The sequence below is a fragment of the Arvicola amphibius genome, chromosome 12, assembly GCF_903992535.2.
Source record: "Arvicola amphibius chromosome 12, mArvAmp1.2, whole genome shotgun sequence".
NCBI lineage: Eukaryota > Metazoa > Chordata > Mammalia > Rodentia > Cricetidae > Arvicola > Arvicola amphibius.
The window spans coordinates 144,222,013-144,247,609 of record NC_052058.2 but is presented as its reverse complement, the minus strand read 5'-3'; the positions used below and the strand labels follow the sequence as shown (position 1 = coordinate 144,247,609).

At 40.2% G+C, this 25,597-nt stretch overlaps 1 protein-coding gene across 1 annotated transcript in view; it reads left to right on the top strand.

Annotated features, from left to right (window-relative positions):
* The window catches only part of Mctp2 (multiple C2 and transmembrane domain containing 2), a 158,401-nt gene that overhangs the window by 75,589 nt on the left and 57,215 nt on the right, over positions 1–25,597 (top strand). The window contains exons 12-13 of the mRNA XM_038313422.1: positions 5,417–5,519; positions 7,157–7,259. Coding sequence (XP_038169350.1) covers positions 5,417–5,519; positions 7,157–7,259 — 206 coding nt within the window. The remainder of the gene's footprint in view (positions 1–5,416; positions 5,520–7,156; positions 7,260–25,597) is intronic.

Below are 25,597 nucleotides of genomic sequence, written 5' to 3'. Positions count from 1 at the left end.
AGACCTTTGGGGAAGAAGGAGGCTGGTTTCTGAGGTGGGACTGGATCGCTTGAAAGGCAGCCAATGAAAAGTGGGAAACCGAGGAGAGGGAGTTGTGTGATCCCATGTAGACTACAAAGATGTATTCTGGCAGCTGTGAGGAGCCTGATTTCTGCAGAGGGCTGAGGCAAGCTCAGAGGATGCTGGGATGTTTCAGAACTTGGATGGAACTTGGAAGTAAAATGAAAAGGAAAAACGACTTCTGCCACCATCATAGGATCTAAGGATGCCTGACCCCCTTGCATAAAATGTGTAAACTTTATAAAACTATGCACACATATTCTCCCACATACATTCACTAACCTCTGTCTTACTAATGCCTGCTACGATGGGGATGGAGTTTGAATGAGGATGGAGTTGTCTCTAGTCAAACAAGTCAAGCTATCACAGACATAATTACATTTATGGATTAATGCTCATTAGACACATCAGGCAGGGTGGACCAGCTCTATGTGTACACACACAAACACCTTCCTGATGAATTTGTCCGCTAGCCATTTGTTTCTACTATAAGATCACTGCCTCTGAGAAGAGTCTTTGCGGGTGGAAGCTTGGAGAGCTTTGTGTATCCATGTCCTGGCCAGTTCGAGGAATAGAGTAGATATTCAGGAAATTACTTTTCTTTTTTGGTTTTTCGAGACAGGGTTCCCCTGTAGTTTCTAGAGCCTGTCCTGGAACTATCTCTTGTAGACCAGGCTGGCCTTGAACTCAGAGATCCGCCTGCCTCTGCCTCAGGAGTGCTGGGATTAAAGGCATGCACCACCACCGCCCGGCTTCAGGAAATTACTTTTAAATTGTTTGTACAGTAACTGACTGGTTTTGTGTGTCTAGCTTGACACAAGCTAGAATCATCAGAGAGGAAGGAACCTCGGTTGAGGAAATGCCTCCATGAGATCCAGCTGTAGGACATTTTCTTATTTAGTGATCAATGTGGGAGGACCCAGCACATGGTGGGTTGTGCCATCCCTGGGCTGCTGATTCTGGGTTCTATGAGAAAGTGGGCTGAGCAAGCCTTGGAAAGCAAGCCAGTAAGCAGCACCCCTCCATGGCCTCTGCATCAGCTCCTGTCTCTGGGATCTGACCCTGTTTGAGTTCCTGTCCTGACTTCCTTCAGTGACAAACAGCAAAATTGAAGTACAAGCGAAATAAACCCCTTTCTCCCTCAACTTGCCTTTTGGCCATGGTGTTTCAACACAGCAATGGAAACCCTAAGACAGATACCACTCCCAAAATATCAATATCTGACATCTGTAGCATCCAAATAAAGGTATTGAAATGAAAAATTCCGACCTACTGTTTCAGGAATGGAAATAAATTTTAAGTTGGCACCCCCAAATAAGACTTTTTGATTGATGCTTCATCATGAACCTGAGCCACTATGACTATGCATGGCGATGTGTGCTTGAACTGAAGGTTGACTAGGAGCTTGACAGCAAAATAGGGTTTAGTAAAATGTTTTCTGAAAATGTGTGTCTGAATTTCAGTTGGCCTGTCATTATTCTCTGAGTATCACTGGGAAATGTTAGGGTGGCCCATTTTTATGAGAGAGCATTGTCCTCCATGAGAATATTCATCATTTAAATCTTAGAGAACCCTCCCCTGTGAAACTTTGAAAGAGAATGAAACTAATATCCAAAGTAACCACAAATTACTCTATAAGCACCATCGTGTCTTTGTTTCTTCCTCTCTCTGCCTGTTTGTACTGTAATATTAATAAATGCAGCATTTTAATGAGCTTTGACTGAATTACCTTCAGAGAGTTGTTGCAGTAGGCTCCTCGGAGACCCATAACTGAAGTTCCTGGGTTCTGGAGAGGAGCATGCTCCTCATTAGCTAGGCACAGGGCTGCTCGGGAGAGCTGGGCACAGCTCAAGCCCACCTGTGCCTCTGCAGGACTGCGGAGCCTCTGCCCTGCTGTGCACTAACCCCGGGGCTTTTCATTAAAAGTGTCAGGTGCTCTCCCCAGAGCCAGCGCTGATGGCATGTCACGCTGCTGTCCCTAGAGGAGCAGCGCTGACACCTACTAATGGTCTGACAAACGGTTAAGTAGCTGTTTCAGCTCAGGTTGGGGAGGGGGCTTGCGGCTGCACCTGAGCATGTAGTCCAGGGCTGGAATCTTCCTTCCCATCAGAGCTGAAGGGGACGCACGTCTTCCTGCCCCAGCAGTTCCCCCCTTGCACTTCTTCTACAGAGGCCTTGCCAAGGGAACCTGACGGCAAGTCAGCAAAATTGGACGTTGGTGGATTCCTGTGTCGGTGGCATTTTGCGTGTCCCTTCTGTATTTGGGCTGCCACGCGTCACATGCTTAGAAAGCAGGTCAGAGCCACTTTCATTCATGAAAGCGTAAGAGCCAGAATTGATAACAGATGTAGCCACAGTCAGGGGTCAGGGAAAAGAATGACTTCTTGGTACCAGAATCCTGGCTAAGCAGAGGCCAGTTCGGGCGTTGCTCAGGGAGAAGGGTGTCTCTTGCAAGTGTACTCTTGGTTGATAGAGTACATATATATTTAGCTTGGTTATCTGGCTTTTTCAAGAATTCACGGGCCTCCGGTGTTATTTTATTATATTTCTGCGGAGTGGATACAGGTCCCTCCCATTGCTCGCAGCTGAGGACAGTAACGCTTCCATTTCTACCCGTGGATGCATCATTCTACAGGCCACTGAGATTATGGAACTGTCTTTGAAAGGCTTCTTGGCCCCTGAGTTGTCCAGGCCATGAATCAGTGCAATGGGGTTCTCCTGTTTAATACTAACTCTGTCCCATGTTTCTACATTTAAACTTTTTAAATTTTTTTTTTAAATCATACCCATGTGCAGGCTCCGGGACAAGTAAAACTCTGTAGAGATGTGCAGGGCCTCAACACTCTTGGGTGTGTCTAAAGAGAATTAGATGTACATTCAGCAGCCTGAAGCATTGGCTAAACATTCAGCATGCCTGAGCATACTTTGTCGTAGGTCCTAGATACCTGTTAGAGGGACGTCTGTCTTTAAGCCCTGTATCATGCTGTCTCTTAGAGGGACATTTGATTTTAAGTCTCCTATCATGCCCTACTAATGTCAAATGGACATTGTAGCCATTCTTTCTTCCCCTGACAGATCCAATCTTAGGCTTCCCTGCCCATCCCTGTGAAAGGTAATGGCTTTTCACTTGGAGGTTGTCAAGCGGATTTTGGATTTAAGGTGTCCTTGTTTCTTGTATGTGTTCTTTTGGAGGATAGAGGGAGATAGGATGGAAAAGGAGAAGATGTGAGGAGGTGTGAGACAACTGTGTGTGTATGTATATGTATGCATGTGCACGCTTGTGCCTGTATGATGTACCTATGTGCAAGTACCTACGCTCACATGTCATAGTGGTGTATGAAGGTCATAATTTAATGTTGAATGTCCGTCTTCATCTTCCACCTTGTTTTAGACAGGGAACATGTGCGTGTGTGCGTGTGTGTGTGTGTGTGTGTGTGTGTGTGTGTGTATCTGTCTGTCTTTGTGTTTTTGTGTCTCCCTGGGTATTTTCCACTATATACCAAGCCAGTTGACTTAGAATCTTTCTGGAATTTTCCTGCTTCTGCCAGAAAATTTTCCCATCTTGCCTAGGATTTTGTGAGTTCTAGAGAGCTGAACTCAAATTTTCACCCTTTCCAATTCTATGAGATGAAAATTTTAAGTTAAAAATAAGCTCTGACCTTACTTCCTGAAGTATACTTTCATTGTTTCATGCCATCCCAAACTTTAGCATGTGGGGTCTCATACTGGGAATGTAGATCATGACTCCTTATTCACTTAGGGTAGAGGCTTAGTTCAAAAGAACCTTTTTGTACTTTGTTGGTCTGTCTTCTCACTGCCTCCTGGAAGTCAATGTTTTCATTGGTTTCCAATTATAGAAGAGTTATTATCTGCATTGACCTAAAGAAAATTTAGGAAGATAATAGTGTTACATTGTAAATACATTGCTTTTGACTGGCATGTGACAGCAACGTCATAGAGTGTGGCATTTTGGCATGTGTGTCATGGTATCATAATTAAATCAAGCACATGCACCATGTCTATCATTCCATACATCAAGCGTGTCTTTATATATGAAGTTCCAAAGTCCTTTCCTATAGCTCTTTCAAAACATCCAATACAATATTATTAACCGTAATCAGCACACCACATAAGAGAACACCGGCATTTGCTCCTCCTTAACCTTATATTTGTGTATAAATCTTTCTCCATCCACCACTCTTTCTCGACACTTCTTCCAAATATTTGAGATTTATTTTTATTCTTATACTTGTATGTATCAGTGTTTGCCTGCATGCACGCCTTTATACCATCTGCTTGCCTGGTACCTGTGGAGGCCAGAAGATGGTATCAGATCTTCGGAACCAGAGATGGTTCTAAGCTGCCGTGTGGGTGCTGGGAATTGAACCAGAGTCTTTTGCAAGAGTAACTAATGATCTTAACTGATGAACCAGCTCTCCAGCCCCCTCTTCATGATTCTTTCTATCCTGTCTATGAATGAGACCCTGCAGTGTTTATTTTTTTCTGTGATTGACTTTCATAATATTTTATCCTGCAGGCTCATCTGTGTTGCTGCAAATGACATGGCTTAATCCTTTTAATAGCTTAATCTTCCTTATGACTTGTTATACTTTGTTGTCTGTATGTACCACATTGCCTCCTATGCTTGTCAGGGGGTAGACACCTATGTTGTCTGTGGTTCTGGTTATTGTGAGGAATACTGGGAGAGACACTATGCTACGAGAATAGTGTTTTATTTGTTATATTTCCCCTTGTTTCCGTTTTCCTGAATTACTAGGAGTAAAGCACAGGGCTTTGTATGTACTAAATGCTGTCTCACTCAGTCTGTCTCCAGCCCCTTTGCTGCCTGTTTGGTTGCAGCTTTCTAACAGGGATGAGGTGCTTTGTCATCGTGGCTTTGATTACTCTTTTCCTGAAGAGGAGTAATGTTGAATATTCACATTTGGTGCTTTGTATGCCTTTTAAGGTCTTTGGCCTATTTTTTAATTGAGTTAATTAAATTTTATTTTGCTATTGAGTTCCGTTTAAAGACACACACGGACGCGTGAGGACCCTGCCACAGGCAGGCCTGGTGCACCCTCCTGTGAGAGCTATGGTCATTAGTGTTCAGAGTGAAAATTCTGGTGTCATTGATCTGGATCCCTTGCTAAGTTAAAGACTGAACATTCATGGGCTTCCCTCACTTTCCGAATTCTCAAATGTGGATCCAGAAAGCCTGCTGGGAGAGCAGCTTCCCATTCCTCTGTTTCTCTCCGTTCTCACAAGTGTATTGTGAAAGCACCCAGCTTTGGCTCCATTTGCTGTGTCCCTTGTGAGACTCATTGGTCTTTGATGGTTGTCTGTGTTCTCGTTCCAGGGAAGAGTGATCCTTTCTGCCTGCTGGAGTTGGGCAACGACCGACTTCAGACCCACACCATTTACAAAAACCTCAATCCTGAGTGGAACAAAGTTTTCACCTTGTAAGTATGAGATGCCCTGGGATCCAAGGAGAAGCTTTAACTTAGAGAGCAATTATCCCTGATGTCTGTGGGGCAGGCTGGGGGCTCTTGAGGGGAACTTTTCCCCTCAGTTTTATGTGCAAAGAGCGAATTTTATTGTTTTCTTTCCTCCAAAACCTTTTATCCTTTTATTTTATAGTATGGCTTAATAATAGAAGAGACCATTTGGAACTGTAAGGGACTGCTCAGAGACATTTATAAAATAGATCTCTCAGTAACTAAATTAATCTGTGGATAGATAGAAGCTTCTAGATGTCCAAACTAATCTATTTCTGGGTTAAGAAAAGTTACAAATGGAGTCCTGTCCTAAATTCTCAGCACTTACATGTTATGATACTAGCTTAAATACATGAAGATTTGTATTCTGTCAGAATCTTTTGAAAAATGCAGATTATCTGTGAATCCTTAAAGACACCCAATGACTCCTGATGTTAATAATCCTTTCAATTAGAGTGGCCGGCTCCTTTGGACCGCCCTGTGTGTCTCATCAAACTTGGGCATCCAGGAAGCTGCATGTATTTAGTTTCCTAGATTGCCTTAGATTTCAAGGTACCTGGCAGTTAAAAGGAGACCCCTACTGGCCTTGGGTGAGTTGATGATGCTTTGCCCCCTCAAAACAGACTGCTTAGTCTGTGTTTATGAGTGGAAAGAGTCAGATTTGCCTCCAGTGCAATTGATGGTATTCATAGGAAGTCCCTCAAAGGTCTAGCAGAAGTACATCACCTGGAGACAGACACATCAGCCAACTGCCAGATACAAGGGTTTTTGACAAAAGCCTTGGCACTATTTTTTACTGTCAGTGGTACTTGGTTTCTGTTTAATACAAAGAAAAAGTGTTTCTAAAATCATGTGTGGGGCTTTTGGTACTTTATGTTTCAATTAGAAAAGGCTTCCTGTGTACCTCATCAAATAATTTTACCAGATTTTCTTTTTAAGAAATATATTAAATATTTATTTGCTTATTTTTATGTTTGTATATGTATGCATGTTAAGTATGTATGTAAGTATCCATGCCTGTGTGATCTTATATGTGCCGCATGTGCATTCAGAAGACCACAGAGGCTAGAAAAGGGGGTGGAATCGCTTGGAACTGTGGTTACAGGCAGGAGTGAGCTGCAGTGTGGGTGTTGGGAACTGAACCTGGGTCCTCTGCGAGAGCAGTGTTTTTAACCCCTGAGCCATCTTTCTAGTCCTTCACATTTTTCTTCATTAATTCCAAAGATGATTTTTGCTTTTCCCATTGCAGGGCGACTTTGCAGCCCCTCTCCTTTCTCCTCTGATTTCTCTCTTTTTCTTTTCTTCTTCTTCTTCTTCTTTTTAAAATCCTGTTTCTTTAAGAGTATCACTCTCGAGTGCACATGTGTGTGGAAAATGCCACTAGAAGAAAGTTGACTTTCCTTCAGCATGTGCACATCTGAACCTTCCATGATGGAAGGCTTGGGAATAGTCAGTTTGATTTAATTTGGGGGGTTTAATTAAATGGTAGTCTTATACCCCGAGGACACACAGGCTTAATTAGTGCAAGTGTTTTCAGATCTTCACGGAGCAGACGTCACCCGTGTGTTTTTGGGTATAATACCTGATATTTCCTCTTTTAGCCCTATTAAGGACATCCACGATGTTTTGGAAGTGACGGTGTTTGATGAGGATGGAGATAAAGCCCCGGATTTTCTCGGAAAAGTGGCCATCCCCTTGCTATCTGTAAGTCCTCTCCATTAATCAACAATTTGTAAGTCAGGGTTGCTCTGGTCTAGAGTAATCTTATCCTTGTCAGTCCTGGAGCTACAGTGGAAAGTAGCATTTATACTTTGTACTTTAGATACAAAGAGACATGGCCTTTTCTGTGTGAGGCTAATATTTATTTAATCAACCAACCAGACATTTTGGCCAATCTTTCAGCGCACTCTCAGACTTCACTCCGTCTCAGAATGGCAGTTTCTGTCTGATTTCAAGGAGCGCAGCTCTCTCGTCAGATTTCCCGCACATATGAGGAATATGCACTGATTTCCTTTGACTTCCTCCGGTCTGCTTCACTCAATATTAATTGTTGGTGACTGTGCACTGTGCGCAGTTCTCCTAAAGACCTTTTCCCCAAAGTTCTGTCTGTTATGGATGCTTTCAAATATTTTTGGTAGAAGAAAATAAAGATTTCCCTTGGAAAATTGAGAGTATTTCAATAATCAAATTAAGGTCAGCAAAGAAGAAAAACAGAATGAAAAAAATACTAAAAAATATGTAGAATAGAAAGAATTCCAGAACATTCCCAAATACCTTTACAAGGGTGAAGGAAAAAAGGTGGCCATTTATTTATTTATTTACTTACTTATCCACTTTTTAATTTATTATTTAATATCCTCATTTTCCTTTTTGACAGGCCATGAATATGTATCAAATGAACTTGTTAGAGGCAAGCATTTCAGTTTTCCAACCATTCATAAAATCGGTTATATAGTCATTATGGGGTCACCAAAATATAAAAGTTGATTTCTGTGCTCATACTTATTTTTTTCCAAAGCTGTTTGTACATTTTTGTGAGTTGTGCACTCTGTGATCTAACCACAAGCTTCATCTTGCTCCCATAATGTTTACAGGGACGGGAACACTGTACCCTCTTAATATCTTTTCATCTGCTTTTGATCACTTGGTTAATTTCTCCCCAAGTTCTCATATCCCTGATGCTCCTCCAAGAGAACGCAGGCAGCAGCTGCTGGCTGCTGCAGCCTGCCCCCGCCACATGCTCTGAGCCCTCCATGGCAGGCGGCAGTGCTCATAGAGAGGAGATGGCAAGCTGGGATTTCCCTCCACTTTTTTATTACAGCTCTGGCAGATATTCCTGGAAGAATACATGTATCAGGAATATAGGACACACTTTAAAAGAAGTCTAAAGAGGAATGGTACAAAGCCCAAACATCCATCCATAACAATTAAGTGTGTGTGTATGTGAGCAGAGTAGTCTCTTTCTTTCTCTCCCTCTCTTTCTCCATTTCCCTCTCTCTTTCTCTCTTCATCTTCCTTCCTCCCTCACTCCCCCTTTACACTTTTGAATGGATTAATCTCCAGTGCATTTTATTCATTGACATGGAATACACTAGGATAGTTTAGAAGCCCTTGATCTTTTTTCTTTGGTCATAAAACTTTTCACATTTTCTTTTCTGAGACAGATATTGTCTTTGCTTACTTATTTCAGGCCCCCAGTCACTCCTTGTCTTTGTCCCTCCGTCCTTCCCTTCTCCCCAGATCTAAGACAGGATGGCCAGTTCTCCCCAATTTTAAGGCTGTTAACCTTTGAAGTCAGAACACTTGTATGCTTCCCGTGCATTTTGGGGTACCCAGCAGATTCCTGAATTTTCTCAGTGACAGTAGCATGTGTTTCCCTCTACTTTAGTAAAGACTGAATATAACCCTAGACGTTAACAAAAGGACTGAAGTGGGTGGACTCCCTCACGGAGGCAACAACTGAACTCAACTAATGGGTTCATTTTTCAAATATCCCTCGCCAAGTAGAAAATTATGTGAAAGGCATACCTTACTTAAACCCACTTTAAACACAAGCCGAGCTCCACAGTTGAGTTTTGCAATACAGAAACAAGCTGTACCAGGGTCTATTGTTCATTCATTTGTTTAGCAGAGGCTGATGAAATTTTACTGTGTGGCAGGCAATATTAGCTAACAGGGCTCTAATGCTGACCACAGGAAGCACCCTCTTCCCTTGTAGTTTATACCATGTTTTCTTTGAGACGAAGATACAGAAAGATGACTAAAATAAAATTAATATCCAGTGTTACATGATAAATACCCACGGCTGGTACATCAAGAAACTAGAGAAGAGAACCTCAGTTCTCCATGGCTACATAGTTCTGATTGCACACAAAAGGGGACGTTAAAGTAGGAATTCAAGGAGGTAACAGAGCAAGCAATGTAAGTATTGGATAAATTTTCAGGCAGAGAAGAATTTATGTTCAAAGGTTTGCTCAGAGGATGAACTTTACCTGTCAACATCCAGAGATGGCCGGGAGGTCAGTGTAGGTGGAATGCAGGGGACAGAGAACAGTGGCCCATGAAACAGAAAAGGATACAAGAGCAGAGTAGTGTCAAGCCTCGCCGTACCCTGAGAGCCTGTGAAGGGGTTGAGCTTTTGCTAAGTGAGGGATGGGGAACGTTTACTTTCTGTATTATTTAGAGTTTCTATTGCGGTTATAAAACACCATAGCCAAAAGCAACTGAGGGACGGGGGGGGGGGGGGGGGGGGGGGTTTTTATTTAACTTAGAGTTGTACATTTTGGTCCGTGGCTAAGGAAAACTGGGGACAGAAACTCAAGGCATAAAACCTGGAGGCAGAACTGAAGCAGAAGCCACGAGAGAGGTGCTGCTTACTGGCTTTCTCCTCACGTCTTCCTCAGCCTGCTTGCTTGCAGCATCCAGGACCACCAGCCACGGGATGGCATTGTCTAGTGAGCTGGTTCCTCCCACATCAATCATCAGTCGTTAGAGCATTTTCCCAACTGAGGTTCCTTTCCCCAAGTGACTCCAACCTATATCAAATTGACATAAACCTAGCAGGACACATTATTTATTTGTTTTAAATACAAATAACATGTGGTACAACCAGGAGAATGACCCAACTTAGCAGTCTCTGCCTTGCATAGCAACCTGGCCAAGGGTGTAATCCTCTTAGTTACCTTGGGGATGCTGGCATGGCACTGAGTGGCCGGCTCTGCTGCTGCTGTCCATGCAATTGATTTGATTGAGAGTAATTTTAATTGTTTGACTGATGGTTTGGCGAAATGACCAAATCCTAGTGTAGATCTGTGTCTTCTTGACATCAGGTGGTCTACTTGCAACAAATTGACCTTTTCAAATTAATTTATTTTCTAATAGAATGCAGATTATAAATGTGATTTCTAAATGTCATGACTCTCACTGTAACTGAAAATTATAATCCAATAATTATTTAATTTATTGTTCTATTATCAAATAATACTGACCTGTACTTGGGAGACTTTATTTAAAAGATATGACTACTTACGTGTATGTATTTTTCTTTAGTTTTTATCTCTTGCAGGATGCATGCCTAACAAGTTCAGCACGGTTGCTATGCTAAATCATTAATTTTCTAACAGCTTAGTTTTTAAAAATTATTTGTGGCCATTTACAAATTAGTGACCCTGTACTGTAGCTGTTTAGTAAGCAAGTTTTTAGTGTAGACACCCTCATGTTGGAGTCTGAGCTCCCCGGAGTTTCTTAGATAGCCATAGTGACTCACATCTTGCATCAAGCCATAAGGAATGCTAAGGATGTGTTTGCACAACCGTGATATGTGTGCAGTTAGGGCTGGCAAGAGAGACACGGCAGAAGTGTTAGACTTCTTGGGAAATATCTGTACAATTGGCACAGATAACGGAAAACCACCAATGCCATAGGAAAGGAAAGAGATGCTGTGAGAGACGTGGATTGAAGTTTGAGAAGACATTGGGAAGCAGGGCTTTGAATTGGCTCAGGAAGGAGTAGCTTGTTGATTATGACTGCTGGATGAACAGGGAAGTCCTCTAAATCAGAGAGGAAGCAGATGCAGGTCATGTGGGAACAAGGAGGTGCTGGATCCCAGTGTGAGAGTCAGGGGTGGGTAGAAGGGCATTGGATCTTCTGTTAGCAGGAATGCAGGATGGGTTTTGAATAGAGACAGCGACTCTAGAGCACCCCACTAGAACCACAGTGTGAGAAGATCCCAGAAGATTTGTTAAATATCCGAGAATTAACAAAGAAAATGCTCAAGTTTTATTTTTTGTGTTTCTTAGGAAATGGGCTGATGCCTGCTTTTATTTTTCATTGTGTGAAAGATTTAGGAGAGAAGAGTCTGCAGTACTTAGTAGTCACTTTACAAGAGAAGGAAAACTTTACCCAGTGATGCATTATTTTAGTTTGGTCTGGTAACACAGGTCCATAATCCCAGAGACTTAGGAGACGAAGGCAGGGGAATCATGAACTCAAGGCCTACCTGGGATGCATAGTGAGTCTTTGCCAGTCCTGTCACTATAGGGAGATCATGACTCAGCATAAAAGGAGAATGTAGGATAGAACTCAATGATGGAATACTTGCCCATCATGGGGGGGGGGGTCCTAGGTTCAATTAGGACCATATGACAAAAACATTAATTTATAGTGAACAACATTCATAAATGAATGGGGGTAATTCTGTGCAATCGTCTTCGCTTTACTGAAGTCCTGAACTAATGTTCCACTCCCCACTGGGTCGCGGTGTACTTCAGGATCCTCATGGTGTGATGATAAAACACCAGGAACAAAAGGAACTTGGAGAGAAACGGGCTTGTTTCAGCTTGCAGTTCCACATCACAGCCCATCACTGAGGGGAGTCAGAGAAGGCACCCAAACAGGGTAGGAAGCTGGAGTTAGGAACGGGAGAAATAGGGCTTACTGGTTTGCTCCTCATGACTTGCTCAGCCTGTTTTCTTAAAGTACCCGTGCCCATCATCCCAAGGATAGCACCACCCACCTTGAGTTGGCACAGCCAACATCAATCACTAATTAAGAAAATGCACGGCTGGCTTGCCCATGAGCCAGTCTGGTGGGGGGCATTTTTATCAACTAAGATTCCCATTTTCCAAATGACTCTAGCTTGTGTCAAGTTGACACAAAACTACTCCGCACGGGGAGGTAAGGTACAGTGCACTTAAAATACCCGAGTCCACAGCAGAGCGCACACCTTCAGTCTTCATTTCCCCTGCTGTTAATGTGCTTAAACCCTGCTGTTAAGGTGCATTTAAGGCTGCTGAATTAAAAAGCCTGCGCTGAACTCAACTATAGCCTTTCTTTTGAAATTTTGCTTTTGTGTTTTCCTCTTGGAAATTAAAATATAATTTCAACATAACTACTCCCTTTCCTCAGTCATTTAAAACTTCAAACATTGGTACTGGAGAGATGGTCCGATAGTTCTAAGCCCTCTCCTCTCCCGGAAACCCAGTTCAATCCCCAGCACCCACAGAGTGGCTCACAACCACCTGTAACTCCAGTCCCAGGGGATCTGATGCTCTCTTCTGGCCTCTGTTAAGTACAAAGTTTACCTGTAATGTGTAGACATAATACAGGCAAATTACCCATACACATAAAGTCAAACAAAATTAAAAACTAATATACTGAAATTGCAATAGTTATTGGTGCTAGTGAATTGTTCAAGGCATCTATATCTATATAAATAGATAGATAGATATAGATATATATCTACAACATATATCTGATAAAAAAATTCAAGGTCAATGAGCGTCGTGCATATGCTTAATTTATCATCAGTTGAAAACACAATAAAATAAAACAAAATCATAGGGTTTCCTTTCTAGGCCATCTCTATTGCTTTGTGTCAGCTGCTGATCCACAGAAATGCAGGGGGCCCACTTGTTCTTTCCTACCTACCCAGATAGCTTAGCCCCAAAATAATCACACAGAAATTATATTAATTAAATCACTGCTTGGCCCATTAGCTCTAACTTCTTATTGGCTAACTCTTACATCTTAATTTAACCCATTTCTATTAATCTGTATATCACCAGAAGGTGGTAGACTTCCAGCAAAGTTCCAGCATGTCTGACTCTGGCGGCTCCATAGCATCTATTGTCTCTGCCTTCTTCCTCCCAGCATTCAGTTTCATCTTCCCCGCCTACCTAACTTCTGCCCTATCAACTTCAGTAGAAGGAGCAAGAGAGAGTGGGTGCACACTTACAGCTACTTTTACAGTATAAGAGACCACGCCCAATGGGCTGGTATCTTAAAGGCTATTGGCTGAAGGAGCAGAATGTGCACAGAAATACTTTTCACTAGAAACACTCCCACTTACTGCCAGTGATCCCACTGGGCTGGGGCCCACAAAGGAGGTTTTTACTAGCCTTCCTATTTCCTACTCTGGTCTCTGCAGGCTTACTCTTGCTCCTGTAGCAGCCAACCTCCATGAAGCCCTTCCTCTTTTCCTACTTGCACTCTGGGAACTCTGATTGTTGGCGAGGACCCTAGTGCCCTAGCTCTAGTCTACAGGCCCTCTTGGCCTTTCCTCCTGGCACATCTGTGTACTTTGTGTTACCTGCTCACCTACACAAGCACGTTGTGCACAGGGATCCCACCGTCACCTTAGTGGCCTAGGATCCAGAGATGGTAATAGCAATCAAAGAATGGTACACCTACTCCACAAAGACAAGACCAGATAGCTGCACCAAAATACATCTCAAGCATCAGAAGTTCAGGTAGCTTGATACCAGTGCCAAAACACAAGCATGAACACCCAAGATAATACGCCTCCCCCAGAAACTGATAGCTGTACTGGAATAGACTCTGAGAAATGCAATCTAGCTGAAGCATAGCAAGAACTTAAAAACAGAAATTATGACTATTTTGAAGAATCTTAAAAAGGACATGAATAAATGCCTTATTGAAGATCATGAAAATAGAAATAGTTAAATGAGATAATAAAAACCATTGACTATGTGAAAGTAGAAATAGAATCATTAAAGAAAACCCAAACTGAAATAAAACTGGAAATAAAAAACTTACGATGTCAGACTAAAACCTCAGAGGTAAGCCTTACTAACACATTATAAAACACAGAAGAGAGAATTTCTGGTGGATATCCCAGTCATAGAAAATATTAAACCAAAACAAATCTAGACAAAAATATCCAGAAGGTCTGGTTACACAGTGCGACATATACCAAACCTATGAATAATAGGGATAGAGGAAGAAGAAACAAGCCAGGTGAAAGGCACAGATCATATTTTAAATGAATCATAGAAGAAAATATCCCAATATAAGGGAGATGCCTATGAAGGAACAAGGAACACACAGAACACCAAATATACAGAACTGGAGAGAAACTACTCATGACCCAATAATAAAAGCATTAAAAATACAAGGAAAAATAATAAATGCTAAAAAAAAAAAACAAGTAACATATGAAGGTAGCTCACTAAAACAATGAAACCTTAGAATCTAGTAGGGCCTGGGCAGATGAATCACAAACTGGCCTTTTTGTCTTATTTCTTTTTCTTTTTGGTTGTGTGTGTTTATGTAGCTTTTTTGCATTTTTTTCTTTGGGGGGTTGTTTGTTTTTGAAAGGAAGATGGAAATAACATGCAGTTAGGTGGGTAGGAAGGTGAGATTGAGATAATCTTGGAGGAATGGGGGAGGGGAAAGCCTTATCAAACACATTGTTTAAAAATATAGTAGGCAATAAAAGGCATAATAGTTAATAAAACTGACACATAAATATGCAAAATCCTTTAATCAAATACAACCAAGATTATCTCAAACAACTGTTAGATTGTACCCTAACTTGACTTCTAGTACTGGATCATTTTTATTTTCTCTCCAATTCATTCATCAGTACCATGGTAATGCATAGGATGACAGAAAGCACTTTTCAGTTTTGAAATATCCTAATAGTTAGGTTTATTTACTATTTGTATTTTCAATTTGAGTGCACTCAGTGCTCTCAAAACCAGACTGGCTTCTTCTCTAGCCTAGATGTTCTTCTTCAAATTGTAGTTGCCTTCTAACATAATCTACTGGAGCAATTTGAGAAGAATGCAAATTGCTTAAGTTACTCAGTCTGTACAGACTGACAAAATAGACTTTAAACCAAACTAATCAGAAGAGCTAAGAAAGGATACTATAGGTGGAGTTTTCCTGTGCCTCAACTTCTTCCCAAATAACCTACATGGAGACTCAATATTAATTGCAAATGCTTGGCCAATAGCTCAGGATTATTGGTAGCTAACTCTTTCACTTAAATCAACCCACATTTTTTGTTTATCCTTTGCCACGTGACTTGGTATTTTTCCTCAGTATTGATGCCCATCTTGTCTCCTCTGTGTCTACTGGCAACTCTCCTGCTCCACCCTTTTTCATTCCAGTATCCTCAGTTTGATTGTCCTGTTTAACTTTATCCTGCCTTGCTATAGGCCAGTCAGCTTCTTTATTAATCAATGAGAGTAATGTATATTCACAGAGTACAAAAAGACTATTCCACAGCTGGACACTACAAATTCATCAAAGGAAAAAAGTTCACCAAAGAGGCTTTTGCAGCTCAAAACATTATGTGTGGAACACAAAGGTGCCCAAGTTTATAAATTATATATTGACTCTTTATTTTCTACTAAATTATCATAACTTATTACTTTCTAATAATGAAAAGCATATTTTATTATTTTCTAATAAACCCAAATGAAAATAACTCTATTGTCTCAACTCAATGAAATGAATTTTGGAAAGAATTTGACTCTTCTTATGCAAGCACAGCCCATAAGGGCAAAGCAACCTATGCCCAGAAATATGGCCTCCATACTGTCTTATGGAACTGCAGTGCTTTGGTGGAACATGCATGTGTGCTGTATCCCTAACAGGTTCACTTATGTAGCTTGATGGGACAAATTTTCTGTAATTCCTTGTACCAAATAAATACCACACAAATCTCCATTTGCATTTTCAGTGAAGTATTCTTTGTGCAACACCCTGTATCGGGGCTACATGAGGGAAGAAACATGGGCATTCATAGTTTTTTATTTGTTTGTTTTAAGATTAAGATGGAATTTTGGCCTCTAGAGTAAATAACAGTAGAAATTAAGATTGTATCAGTAAGTTTATGATCAATGTGAAAATTAGAAGTGACAGGTTGCCGGGATTTGGCTTTGGAGTGTAGATTTGATCCATGAACCAACATGTTCAGTCTTGGAGTGGAGTACAGGTAAAATGGGGACAAAAATAGATGTATCACCTATAAGATTATTGAAGGTAAACAAGATTTAAATCCAAATGTAGGGTGATAGTAGGTTATTCTCATATGTATGTGTGTATGTGGGGGCAAAGGATGTGCATATGAGTTCAAGTACCCAGGTACCAAAGATGTAGGATCTCCCTAGAGCTAGAGATGAAAATAATTGGGAGTTGTGATCCACCTGACTTGGATTCTGGGAACCAAACTTCGGTCTTCTGGAAGAGCAACGGATTGTCTTAATCTCTAGGCCATCTTTCCAGCTCCCCAAATAGTCACCTTTTAGCACAAACATTCAATTCCTTTTACCCACTTCTCCAAGCATGCATGGCAACTGAAACAACGACGAGACAAGGGGAAAGGTGAATTAAATTAGCTCTGCTCTACTCTAGGACCAGGGCACCATTACCATTCTGGGCTTTTCATGAACCACATGCAGCATGTAGTAAGGATGGTGCTGGATTACGTCAGTCAGGCGTGAGAATTCAGGATGGGGGATGTTCCAGTCTCCTAAACAAGAAGGAGGTGAGAACAAGGCTGAGCACATCACACAAATACATTGACCTCTTCTATTAAATGGCCAATCTCTTATACATTAAGTCAAAGTAAAATCTTACTGATTCCTGCCTTGAGCCATTGCAAACACAGTGATGTAAAGCAGAAAAGTATGGATGTAAATAACCTGTCTGTCGCATAATGGATGGCTGTAAGAGTTCAAATCAGGATGAATTATCGCTCCGATTACAAGAAACGTGGCCCTTCGTGTGGAAGATCTTACGTTTTACACTGGAGAGAAAGTATTTTTTTTTTTTAAATTTCGAGATTAGAATAAAGAAGTATATCTTCTACCCAACTTGAAATAAAATATATCATGGATTAAGGCTACAACTTAGTGGAAATTTGATGTTCCCTCATCACCGGTACTGAACAATGAAACAGAACGAGCATGGAAGCTCCAATCACAGACAGAATAAAAGCAACGCCACGTGGCTTTGTGGAGCTTTGAGTTCTGAGCAGAAACATCTGTAATCTTATTTTCATCTATCTCCTGATTATCAGATAACTTTTAGATGCAGTAAATGTGTAATCTTCAAGCATTAGACAATAAAAAAATTCTGTGTGATATGTGTCTGCATGCATAAAACTGGAAAATGTTGTCTTTTGATACCCACTGATCATGGTCCAATACTGTTGACTTGGTTTGGGATACTTCAGCAGAGTCTAAAAAGGCAGAAATTACACTATGGTCACAGTACTGAAGTCTTCTTTTTTAATATGCTATCAAAATTTCAAACTACCTGGCTCCAAAAAGAAAAAGAAATCTGAATTAGTCAATGCACCTTCCACGACTGCAGTTAGATGATTCTTAAAACTTGCAACATTACCTAAACCTGTGCACAAGGGCCAAAGTATAATTGTAACATGATTGGTTTAGTAACTAAATATAAGGCTTGAAAAATCAATTAAAAAACTCAACAAAGAAAAATAAGACTAAGAAAATTTGAAGGGAATTGATAAAGAAAAACAACACCCTCAGAGTAGGGTGAGTGGTGTAGCACGGTGGCAGAACGCTGGCCAGGTGTGTGCAAAGCTGTGTTATCTACCAGTGTGGAGGTTAAAGGAAATAAAACGCAAAATGAGAAGGAGGATATGCAGGCAGTGGTGCTGTGGCTATGGTAAATCCACGTACTAGCATACACCCCCAATACTAGTGAAATTGATTAACCATTTGCAGTGTTGAAGGAATTATATGTAGTGGGAATGGGAAAAAATAAACAAGATGCAATTGTGAATACCAGCACCTCTTCTCAGTTAAGGAACCAGAGAGTAGGGCTGGCTCTAGAAGCAGATGTGAGGGGACCTGAGTGCTATGAAGATGCTCGCTCTCTCCGAAGGAAACTATAAGACCGTTCTGCACCTGGAATAATGCATGTGCTGAAAAGGGCAAAGGAAATCATCTTTTGAAGTATAATTAGAGGGATTTGGATATCAGACAGTGAATCTGCCACGTAGTGAAATTTATTAGTCATGGAAAGTTTAGAAAAGTTTTCAATGAGTCTGAACTTTTTTTTTTCTGTGCATTTTCTTCTTTTGTCCTGAAGAAAATAACCTATCAAGGATGTCAGTAGTGTTGATGGTGTTTACATGCATTAACAATATGAAAATTGAAAAATGTATTAAATTCTTCCTTGTGACTAGAAGAAGTCATAACAAGAAAAAAAATAAGGAAAAGAAAATAATTTGCTTCCTGTGTTTCAGAAAGGTTTGACACATTAGGAAGCATACCGTGTAATTGATAGCAATGATGTATTAAAGGTGGAATGTACCGCAGCCGTATCAGCAGGTGTGGAAGGGGTACTGGAGAATATTCTACTCCCATTCCTGATTATGGACCAAGTAGTCCAATAATTTGGCAACCATCTTAGTTATATTTCTGTTACTGTGACCAAAATATAGGACATAGACAAAGAAAGTAAAAAAAAAAAAATAGTTATTTTGGCTACTGATTCAGAGGTTTCAGCCCATGGTCACTCTTAAACAAAAGAGTATGCCAGTAGCGGTGTGTGGTGCCAGAGCTTCTTCACCATGTCTCACTATGGAGTGGAAGGGGAGGAAGGGAGGAAGAGACAAATGGGAAGGAAAAGGAGGAGGAGGAGGCTGCAGTCAGAGGAAAGATGTACCCGATTGTCTACTTCTACCACTTAGATTGCGAAATTCAGAATCTTGCAAGATAGCTCAATCAGCTAGCTGGGAAACAGAGGCTTTATGTCATGAGCCTTTAGTAGGAACACTCCATATCTAAACCATAGCAGCATGGAAGGATACTTCCTTACCACGAGTCCCAGTGTCTTCCCAAGCCTCAGAACCATGACAGTAATAGCTCAATATTCCTTCTACGCCTTCACCTCCAAAATGAAAGTAGTAATAGGGCCAACTGCTTAGAGAATTAAACAGGCTGAAGTTTAGGAATCAATCAGTGAAAACATAAAGCTTCTATATCAGCTACAGCCAATCCAAAATTATATGGAAAAATATTATGTACATCTTAACTAAAAAAAAATCACATTTTAAATGTGCTATCACATAATTTCAGATATCTGTAAACATAGTTAAGCAACAGAATATAAAAGATCAGTAAGATGCATATTAAGAAAGTGATGTCAATAGCCATATTAATTAGAAAATTCAAAACAAAGACTGCAACATAAAACAAAGAAAATATTATGTCTCAGATCTATATGAAGATATTCTAGAACTTAGTGAAGGATTTGATAGAAGGATTTGATTAGAGATAATTTAGCATTAAATAAATCTGAAATATGAAGTCACTGTGTTAAGGATAAAAGACTTGGTAAGTTGGTCTGGGAAAATCAGCTGTTTTGGAAGTTAGGGTAAAACGTTCCACTAAGCACCATAGTCAATTTGAGAAGAATTAAACACTAAACACTTAAAAGAATGCAAGTTCTTTTCCTTTCCTCTTGGTCACCATCAGAACTAGTCAATAAGACCTGATTGCTGAAGACTGCACATGTTTTTCTTGCAAGATGAATCAAGTAGGAACTGAGTTGTAAGCTTTCTCCCGGCTCCCGAGGTTTCATGGTCTAGAAAGCACTATGCAGCCTGAGGAGGACCAATGGTGTTAGACAGCTGTAACACTAGGGACTAGAACCCCAATCTGTCGAGCAAGAGGTGCCCACTGTTGTAGGAGTGCCATGATTGTCACGGTGGTAACCAACTATGTTCTGATTTACTTAAGGCCCATTTCATAATTCACAGTCTCATAGCTGGGGGTGAACTTACTACTGCTTATCAGAATTGACATGGTATCAAGATGCTTTCTAAATATGTTTATAACCTCAGGAAAAGGCTACTTCTGCTCTTAATAATATTACCCCTCTTTGCAATGAAATAAGATGAATGTGGAGAGGCTGGCTGTTTGGGGTTCTGAGAATAAATGGTGGCTGCATATGCAGGCCTAAACAGGTCATTTGTACCACCTCCACTGAAGCTGAGCAAACACTGTAGAAAGGGAGCAGGAAGAACGTAAGAGCCAGAGGACAGGAAGAAGGGCAGTGAAATACCGTCTTCTAAATGTGACGTAGACAATGTGGTCATAATCTTACAGCAGCCGTGCTGACCTGCATTGGGCCTGCACATGCCCAGTAGATCTGTCAGTAGTTAGTTAGGGATCTGGGAGAGGCCTGTGTATTCCTACCCTTTCACGCTTAACTATTGGATACCAGTGGCTTCTGAGAAGGGCTATGGTTGTGTTCAGTTGTGGACCCACTGACAAGCCTACCACGCTTCAGTGAGCTTTCAAAACCTGTGGTCAAACATGTGATGCTTATGAGACCCAGTGAGTCTCAAAACCCAAACCAAACCACTTTCATATGTGCAGTAGGGACTTGGTGTGAGGGTGGAGGCAAAGGAGGAGGCTAAAGGCAGACAGAAAAAAGGGTAGATATATAATCAGAATACACTCTATACATTGATCTAATTGACGAGTTCAGCAAAAGCTGTCAAGAAGCTGATTATATTAAAGGGATGTCTTGAAGATACAAGTGGAAAAGAAGCAGTAAGAGAGAAAAATTCCTAAGATCCTCAAATGTCAGTCTGTGTAGCCTAAACACCAGTTACCATGGTAAACTGAAAGACGAAAGATAGAATGGTTCAGAAACCAAAACAACAGTGAAAACAGAATTATAGCCTATGAGCAAATGTTTGTGGCCAGCATGTATTTTCTTTAATTATTGAATCTAAAGCAAGTCAACCTGGCAGAAAAGTTACCCAAAAAGAGAAACCCTGATAACCCAGAAATGGTCTCTCTTGTTATGTTCTCAGTAGTTAAGAATGGAGAATAAATTGGCAAATCAGGGGATGAACCCCTGGCTTCTCATGTAACTTGGCTGAGGTTTTGCAAGTTCCTTAGCTTCTCTGTCTTCGATTCCTTATTGCTGAAATGAAGCTAATTCTTCCATGTATGTTGTGAGGATGTGTGAACTGGTGAATAGGAATCAGTTAGTGCCTGTGCACAGTCAACTGTCATGTTCCTTTACCTTATTTTAGCAATTTAAATGATCCTGTTAATATAAGCATCTGGATGCACAAATCTGGTTAAGAGTGTTCATTATCAAATGTGAGAAAGAGATGCCTTGGAATAATGCTGGAAAGGAGTGACTTGGATAAAAATGGCTTAGAATGTCACGTGCACCCATCTTGTATCTGGGTATCTATTTTAAAACAGCATCTGGGACTCACATGGATGAAGTAGTTATATATAGTCAGCACACAGACACAACAGCAGAAATGCGAACTAAGTATATCTGTCTGCTTTCACAAAGTGGTCTCATTTGTTTACAAAAGCTCCTGTGTACCAGAGAACCTGCTCATTTCCCCAAGGTAAAATGTGGAGAAAGGCAACCTTCTTCACTGGGAACGCAAATCACTTAAGTATTTCAGGAACCCAACCTGGCAAGGTTTGTTTCGGCCTTAACATCACCCACCTCCCATGACTCAGCAATTATACCAAAGGGCTGTAGCTTGAGAAATGAATGGATGGTCCACACAGCTTTCTACCAATATTTATCACAGTCTAAAACTGCTAGAGACTGGTGGATATAAAGAACTATTAAAATATAACTCATCAGATGTAATTTAAAAATAAACATAATTTACACCAGGGTTGATGGTACAGGCCTGTAATCTCAGCTACTTGGGAGGCTAAGGCAGGAGAATGGCAACATTCAAACCCTTCTCGAGCTATAGGATGAGCTTAATGCCGAGCTAAGCAACCTAGGAAGACCCTGTTTCAAAGTGTTAAAGAAGAAAGAGCTGGGGAGTGGGTGTAGGACAGTGGAAGAGCACTAGTCCAGGATATCTGAGAACTTGCTATTACCAATATATTATCACACATATCTATGCATATGGATATATGCATAATTTCTGTGCATGCAAATTAAATCAAATGGAGATAGATGATATTAAACATATGCCATCTATTTACTAATTCCTATGTACTCCCCACTGTGACTGACTGCTGATGTATTTCACCTCGGAGATAAGTAGCATTATTATTTACATCTTAAGAATTAAGAAACAAGAGCAGAGGAACTAGGTAATTTAAATGAAGTTATCCAGCCAGCCTTAGAAGCAAAGGCAGAATTATCAATATCAACTCAGTTCATTCACCTCTAGGGTCTGCCTCAGACATGGCCTGTACTATTTTGACTTTTTTAATTTAAAGTTTATCATAAAGAAATCCTAAATAAGAAAGATAACATAACATACAGAAATTATCCAGAGACATGGTGCATAAAAATGCATTTGATAGTGTAAATGCAAAGTCCAAGGTAAACCTCAGAAGGGGTGTTTAATTGTTTAGAAACTCCTTGAGGTGAAAGAACGGACATGAATAAGAGTCTACATTACAAATTACAGATGCATCTGTCCAAAACTATTAATGCTATATTCTTTTTGTAATTTTTTTGCATGTAAATTTTCCCATAACTCTTAGAGTCCTCTGTAAAGTGTGTATGGAAATAGTTTGTGTTTTAGGAACAGTGGCAGTGAGAAACCCGAAGAGTATCGGGCTTCATGGTATTTCTTGATTTCGGTTTTGGGTTTGTTTCTGGTACAAGACTTGACTGCCTTGGAGAGGAGATGTAAGATAGGGTGACATGGGCCAAGGAAGGGGTGCTGGGCTCCTTCAGCTCCCTGGTAGCTGATCTCTATACAGGGATAAGCATGGCCTCCTGGAAATCTTAACCTCTCCTGCTGTTTGTAGCTCATGTCACTAGACCCTCGCCTGGTGCTGAGCTGCGTGAAGAATGTGAACTGTGATGAGATAAAGCGGATCAATTGTCCGCTTGTGTCTCACGTGTCTCTCCTTATCATATTTTATTGGCAAGTTATTTAGCTTGTGCCTCACCTGGACTCGGCTGCTGTACAATGCTGTAGCCACATTTTTTTCCCCCGTCGTGTGGAGTGGAACATAGTATTTGATACAGGAAACTAGTCTTTATCCAAATGTTCTCCCCTTTCTAGTTTGAAGGTCAAGCAGTGACGGAATCGATACTACTTTTTACTTGGATTTTGATCTTAAATGCATGGCTTTCCTCCTTAAGCTCTCCCGTGGTTTTATTCTTTCGTATTGATCCTGATTAACTTTGGTAACATATTACATCAGAGAGTTTTACGGTGAATCACAATAGAGATAATTCTTGTTTGGGAAAAATACGATTGGGATTTTTTTTTTTTTTTATTTTCTGTGTGTCCTCGTGTGCTGCAGTACGTCACCTTCAGTTCATGTTTTTAAAAACAAGGAGTAGAATATTCCTCTGACTCAAAAGTTTTATTCACCAACTTTTAAAAAGCTTTTCACGTTTACAGTGCTTAAGAATAAGCAGAGGTAATGCTCTTTTATGTAGGAAAATGTTAGTTTCAGAATTATTTTGGTTTATATTAGATTTTTATTTTCTTAACATGGTAATTTTAAAGTTTAAGTTGTTTGCAAATTCTCTCTCTCTCTCTCTCTCTCTCTCTCTCTCTCTCTCACACACACACACACACACACACACACACACACACACACACTTTACAAATATATAAAACCTCCCTGTCACCTTTATACCATTTCTTCCTTCCTCTGCACAAATCTATCTCTCATATTCATTTCTGCTCCTTTTGATTGTGGCCCACCAGGATTAACCAGCCCCCTTTGAGTGACTGTGGCTTTGGAGCTATTGTTTGGAGTCTTCGAGCAGTGGACTTCTCTCCCAGAGTCTGTGCATGGCTACCGTTGAGAGGGGAGGCAGGTCCTGGATATCCTCTGTTCCTTACTGTGGTCACAGGCCACTCTCACAGTTTTTCTTTGATCCCAAATCTCATTATTATTTAGTAACAGACTTCCTGGTGCTTTTAAAAATCATTGGATAATTATCAAAGAGTTAGCTTTTACCGTACTCCAGATGGATGATTTATATTTCATACTGAACTGAAAAATAATCTAACATAGATAGAAATGACCATATTTTAATCATGGAGTTTACTTTTGATAATTATGGCAGTACATTCCCTATATATGAAAAGTACTGTTCCTAATTGTAAAAGGTATTTTTTTTCTAGTTATGGTAAGTACTGTTTTAAACTATGGAGGAATTCCTAATAATTCCAGAAGATACTATTCCTAATTATGAAAGAGGCTATTTATACTTATGGAAACACTATTTCCAATATGCAATATATATACATATATTCTAATTGGATTACATATGTGTTATACTGCCCCATAAAGATGCCTTGAATTATGGTCTAATATTGTCCTTGGTGCAAATAATGTTGAGCACAAAAATTATGTAATAAATCAGTTTCAAGATTTTATCATACAGAACTGAAGTTCAATATATTATCTGGTATTTTCATCTAAGAACCTCAGTTTGATAGAAACTTTGTCCTCCCAGAGGTTAGCACTAAAGACTCTCCAAAATGGGGGCCTGCCTGCTTTCGTCATGAATTAAAACCTGTTGCTTCTTTCTGGCTGGGTTGATGGGAGCTTCAAACTTTAACTTAGGTTTCATCTATCTCATAATTAGAGATGAAAATTCACAGATTCTCACCTCTAAATATTTTTTTGACTGTATTTTAATTTTTGCAATTAACTAAAATTGTTAAGATTTAATGTTAGAAATAATATTCTGAATTTTCATCATAAAATACTATAAATTAAGGCTCTACATGAGTGTAATAAACATGCGCAGCATTCATATCACACCATCATGTAGGAGTTGGACAGATGCGAGCACCAGTTCAGACCAGCTTTTTGCCCTGTATCCAAGTGTCGGCAGTTCAGTTACACAGTAATACTGGAAAGATTTTCCAGAATGTTCTCTGCTGTTTTACTGCCAGTAGCTACTGTGATACCACATTCTCAAACATTGTGGCTCATTTTCATTTTAAATACTCTATAGAGGTAACAAAGAGATATATGTCAAATAATATCACCAAATCATATTGATACCTATAAAATAAGGTTGTATACTTCACATAGTCTTAACAATAAAAACTTCAATCCTTTATTTAAGACTAATTTTTGTGACTATAAAGTTTCCATGGTAAAAATGAAGGGAGATATGCATCAAATTCCTATTTAATCTGTGGTCCAGGAATGGAATTGTGATATTTATATATATATTTTAAAGGAATTGGGTGTTTACTTTTGTAATCTTCAAGCTTTTGAAACTTGTATGTTCCATATTAATCTGCTATTAAAGTA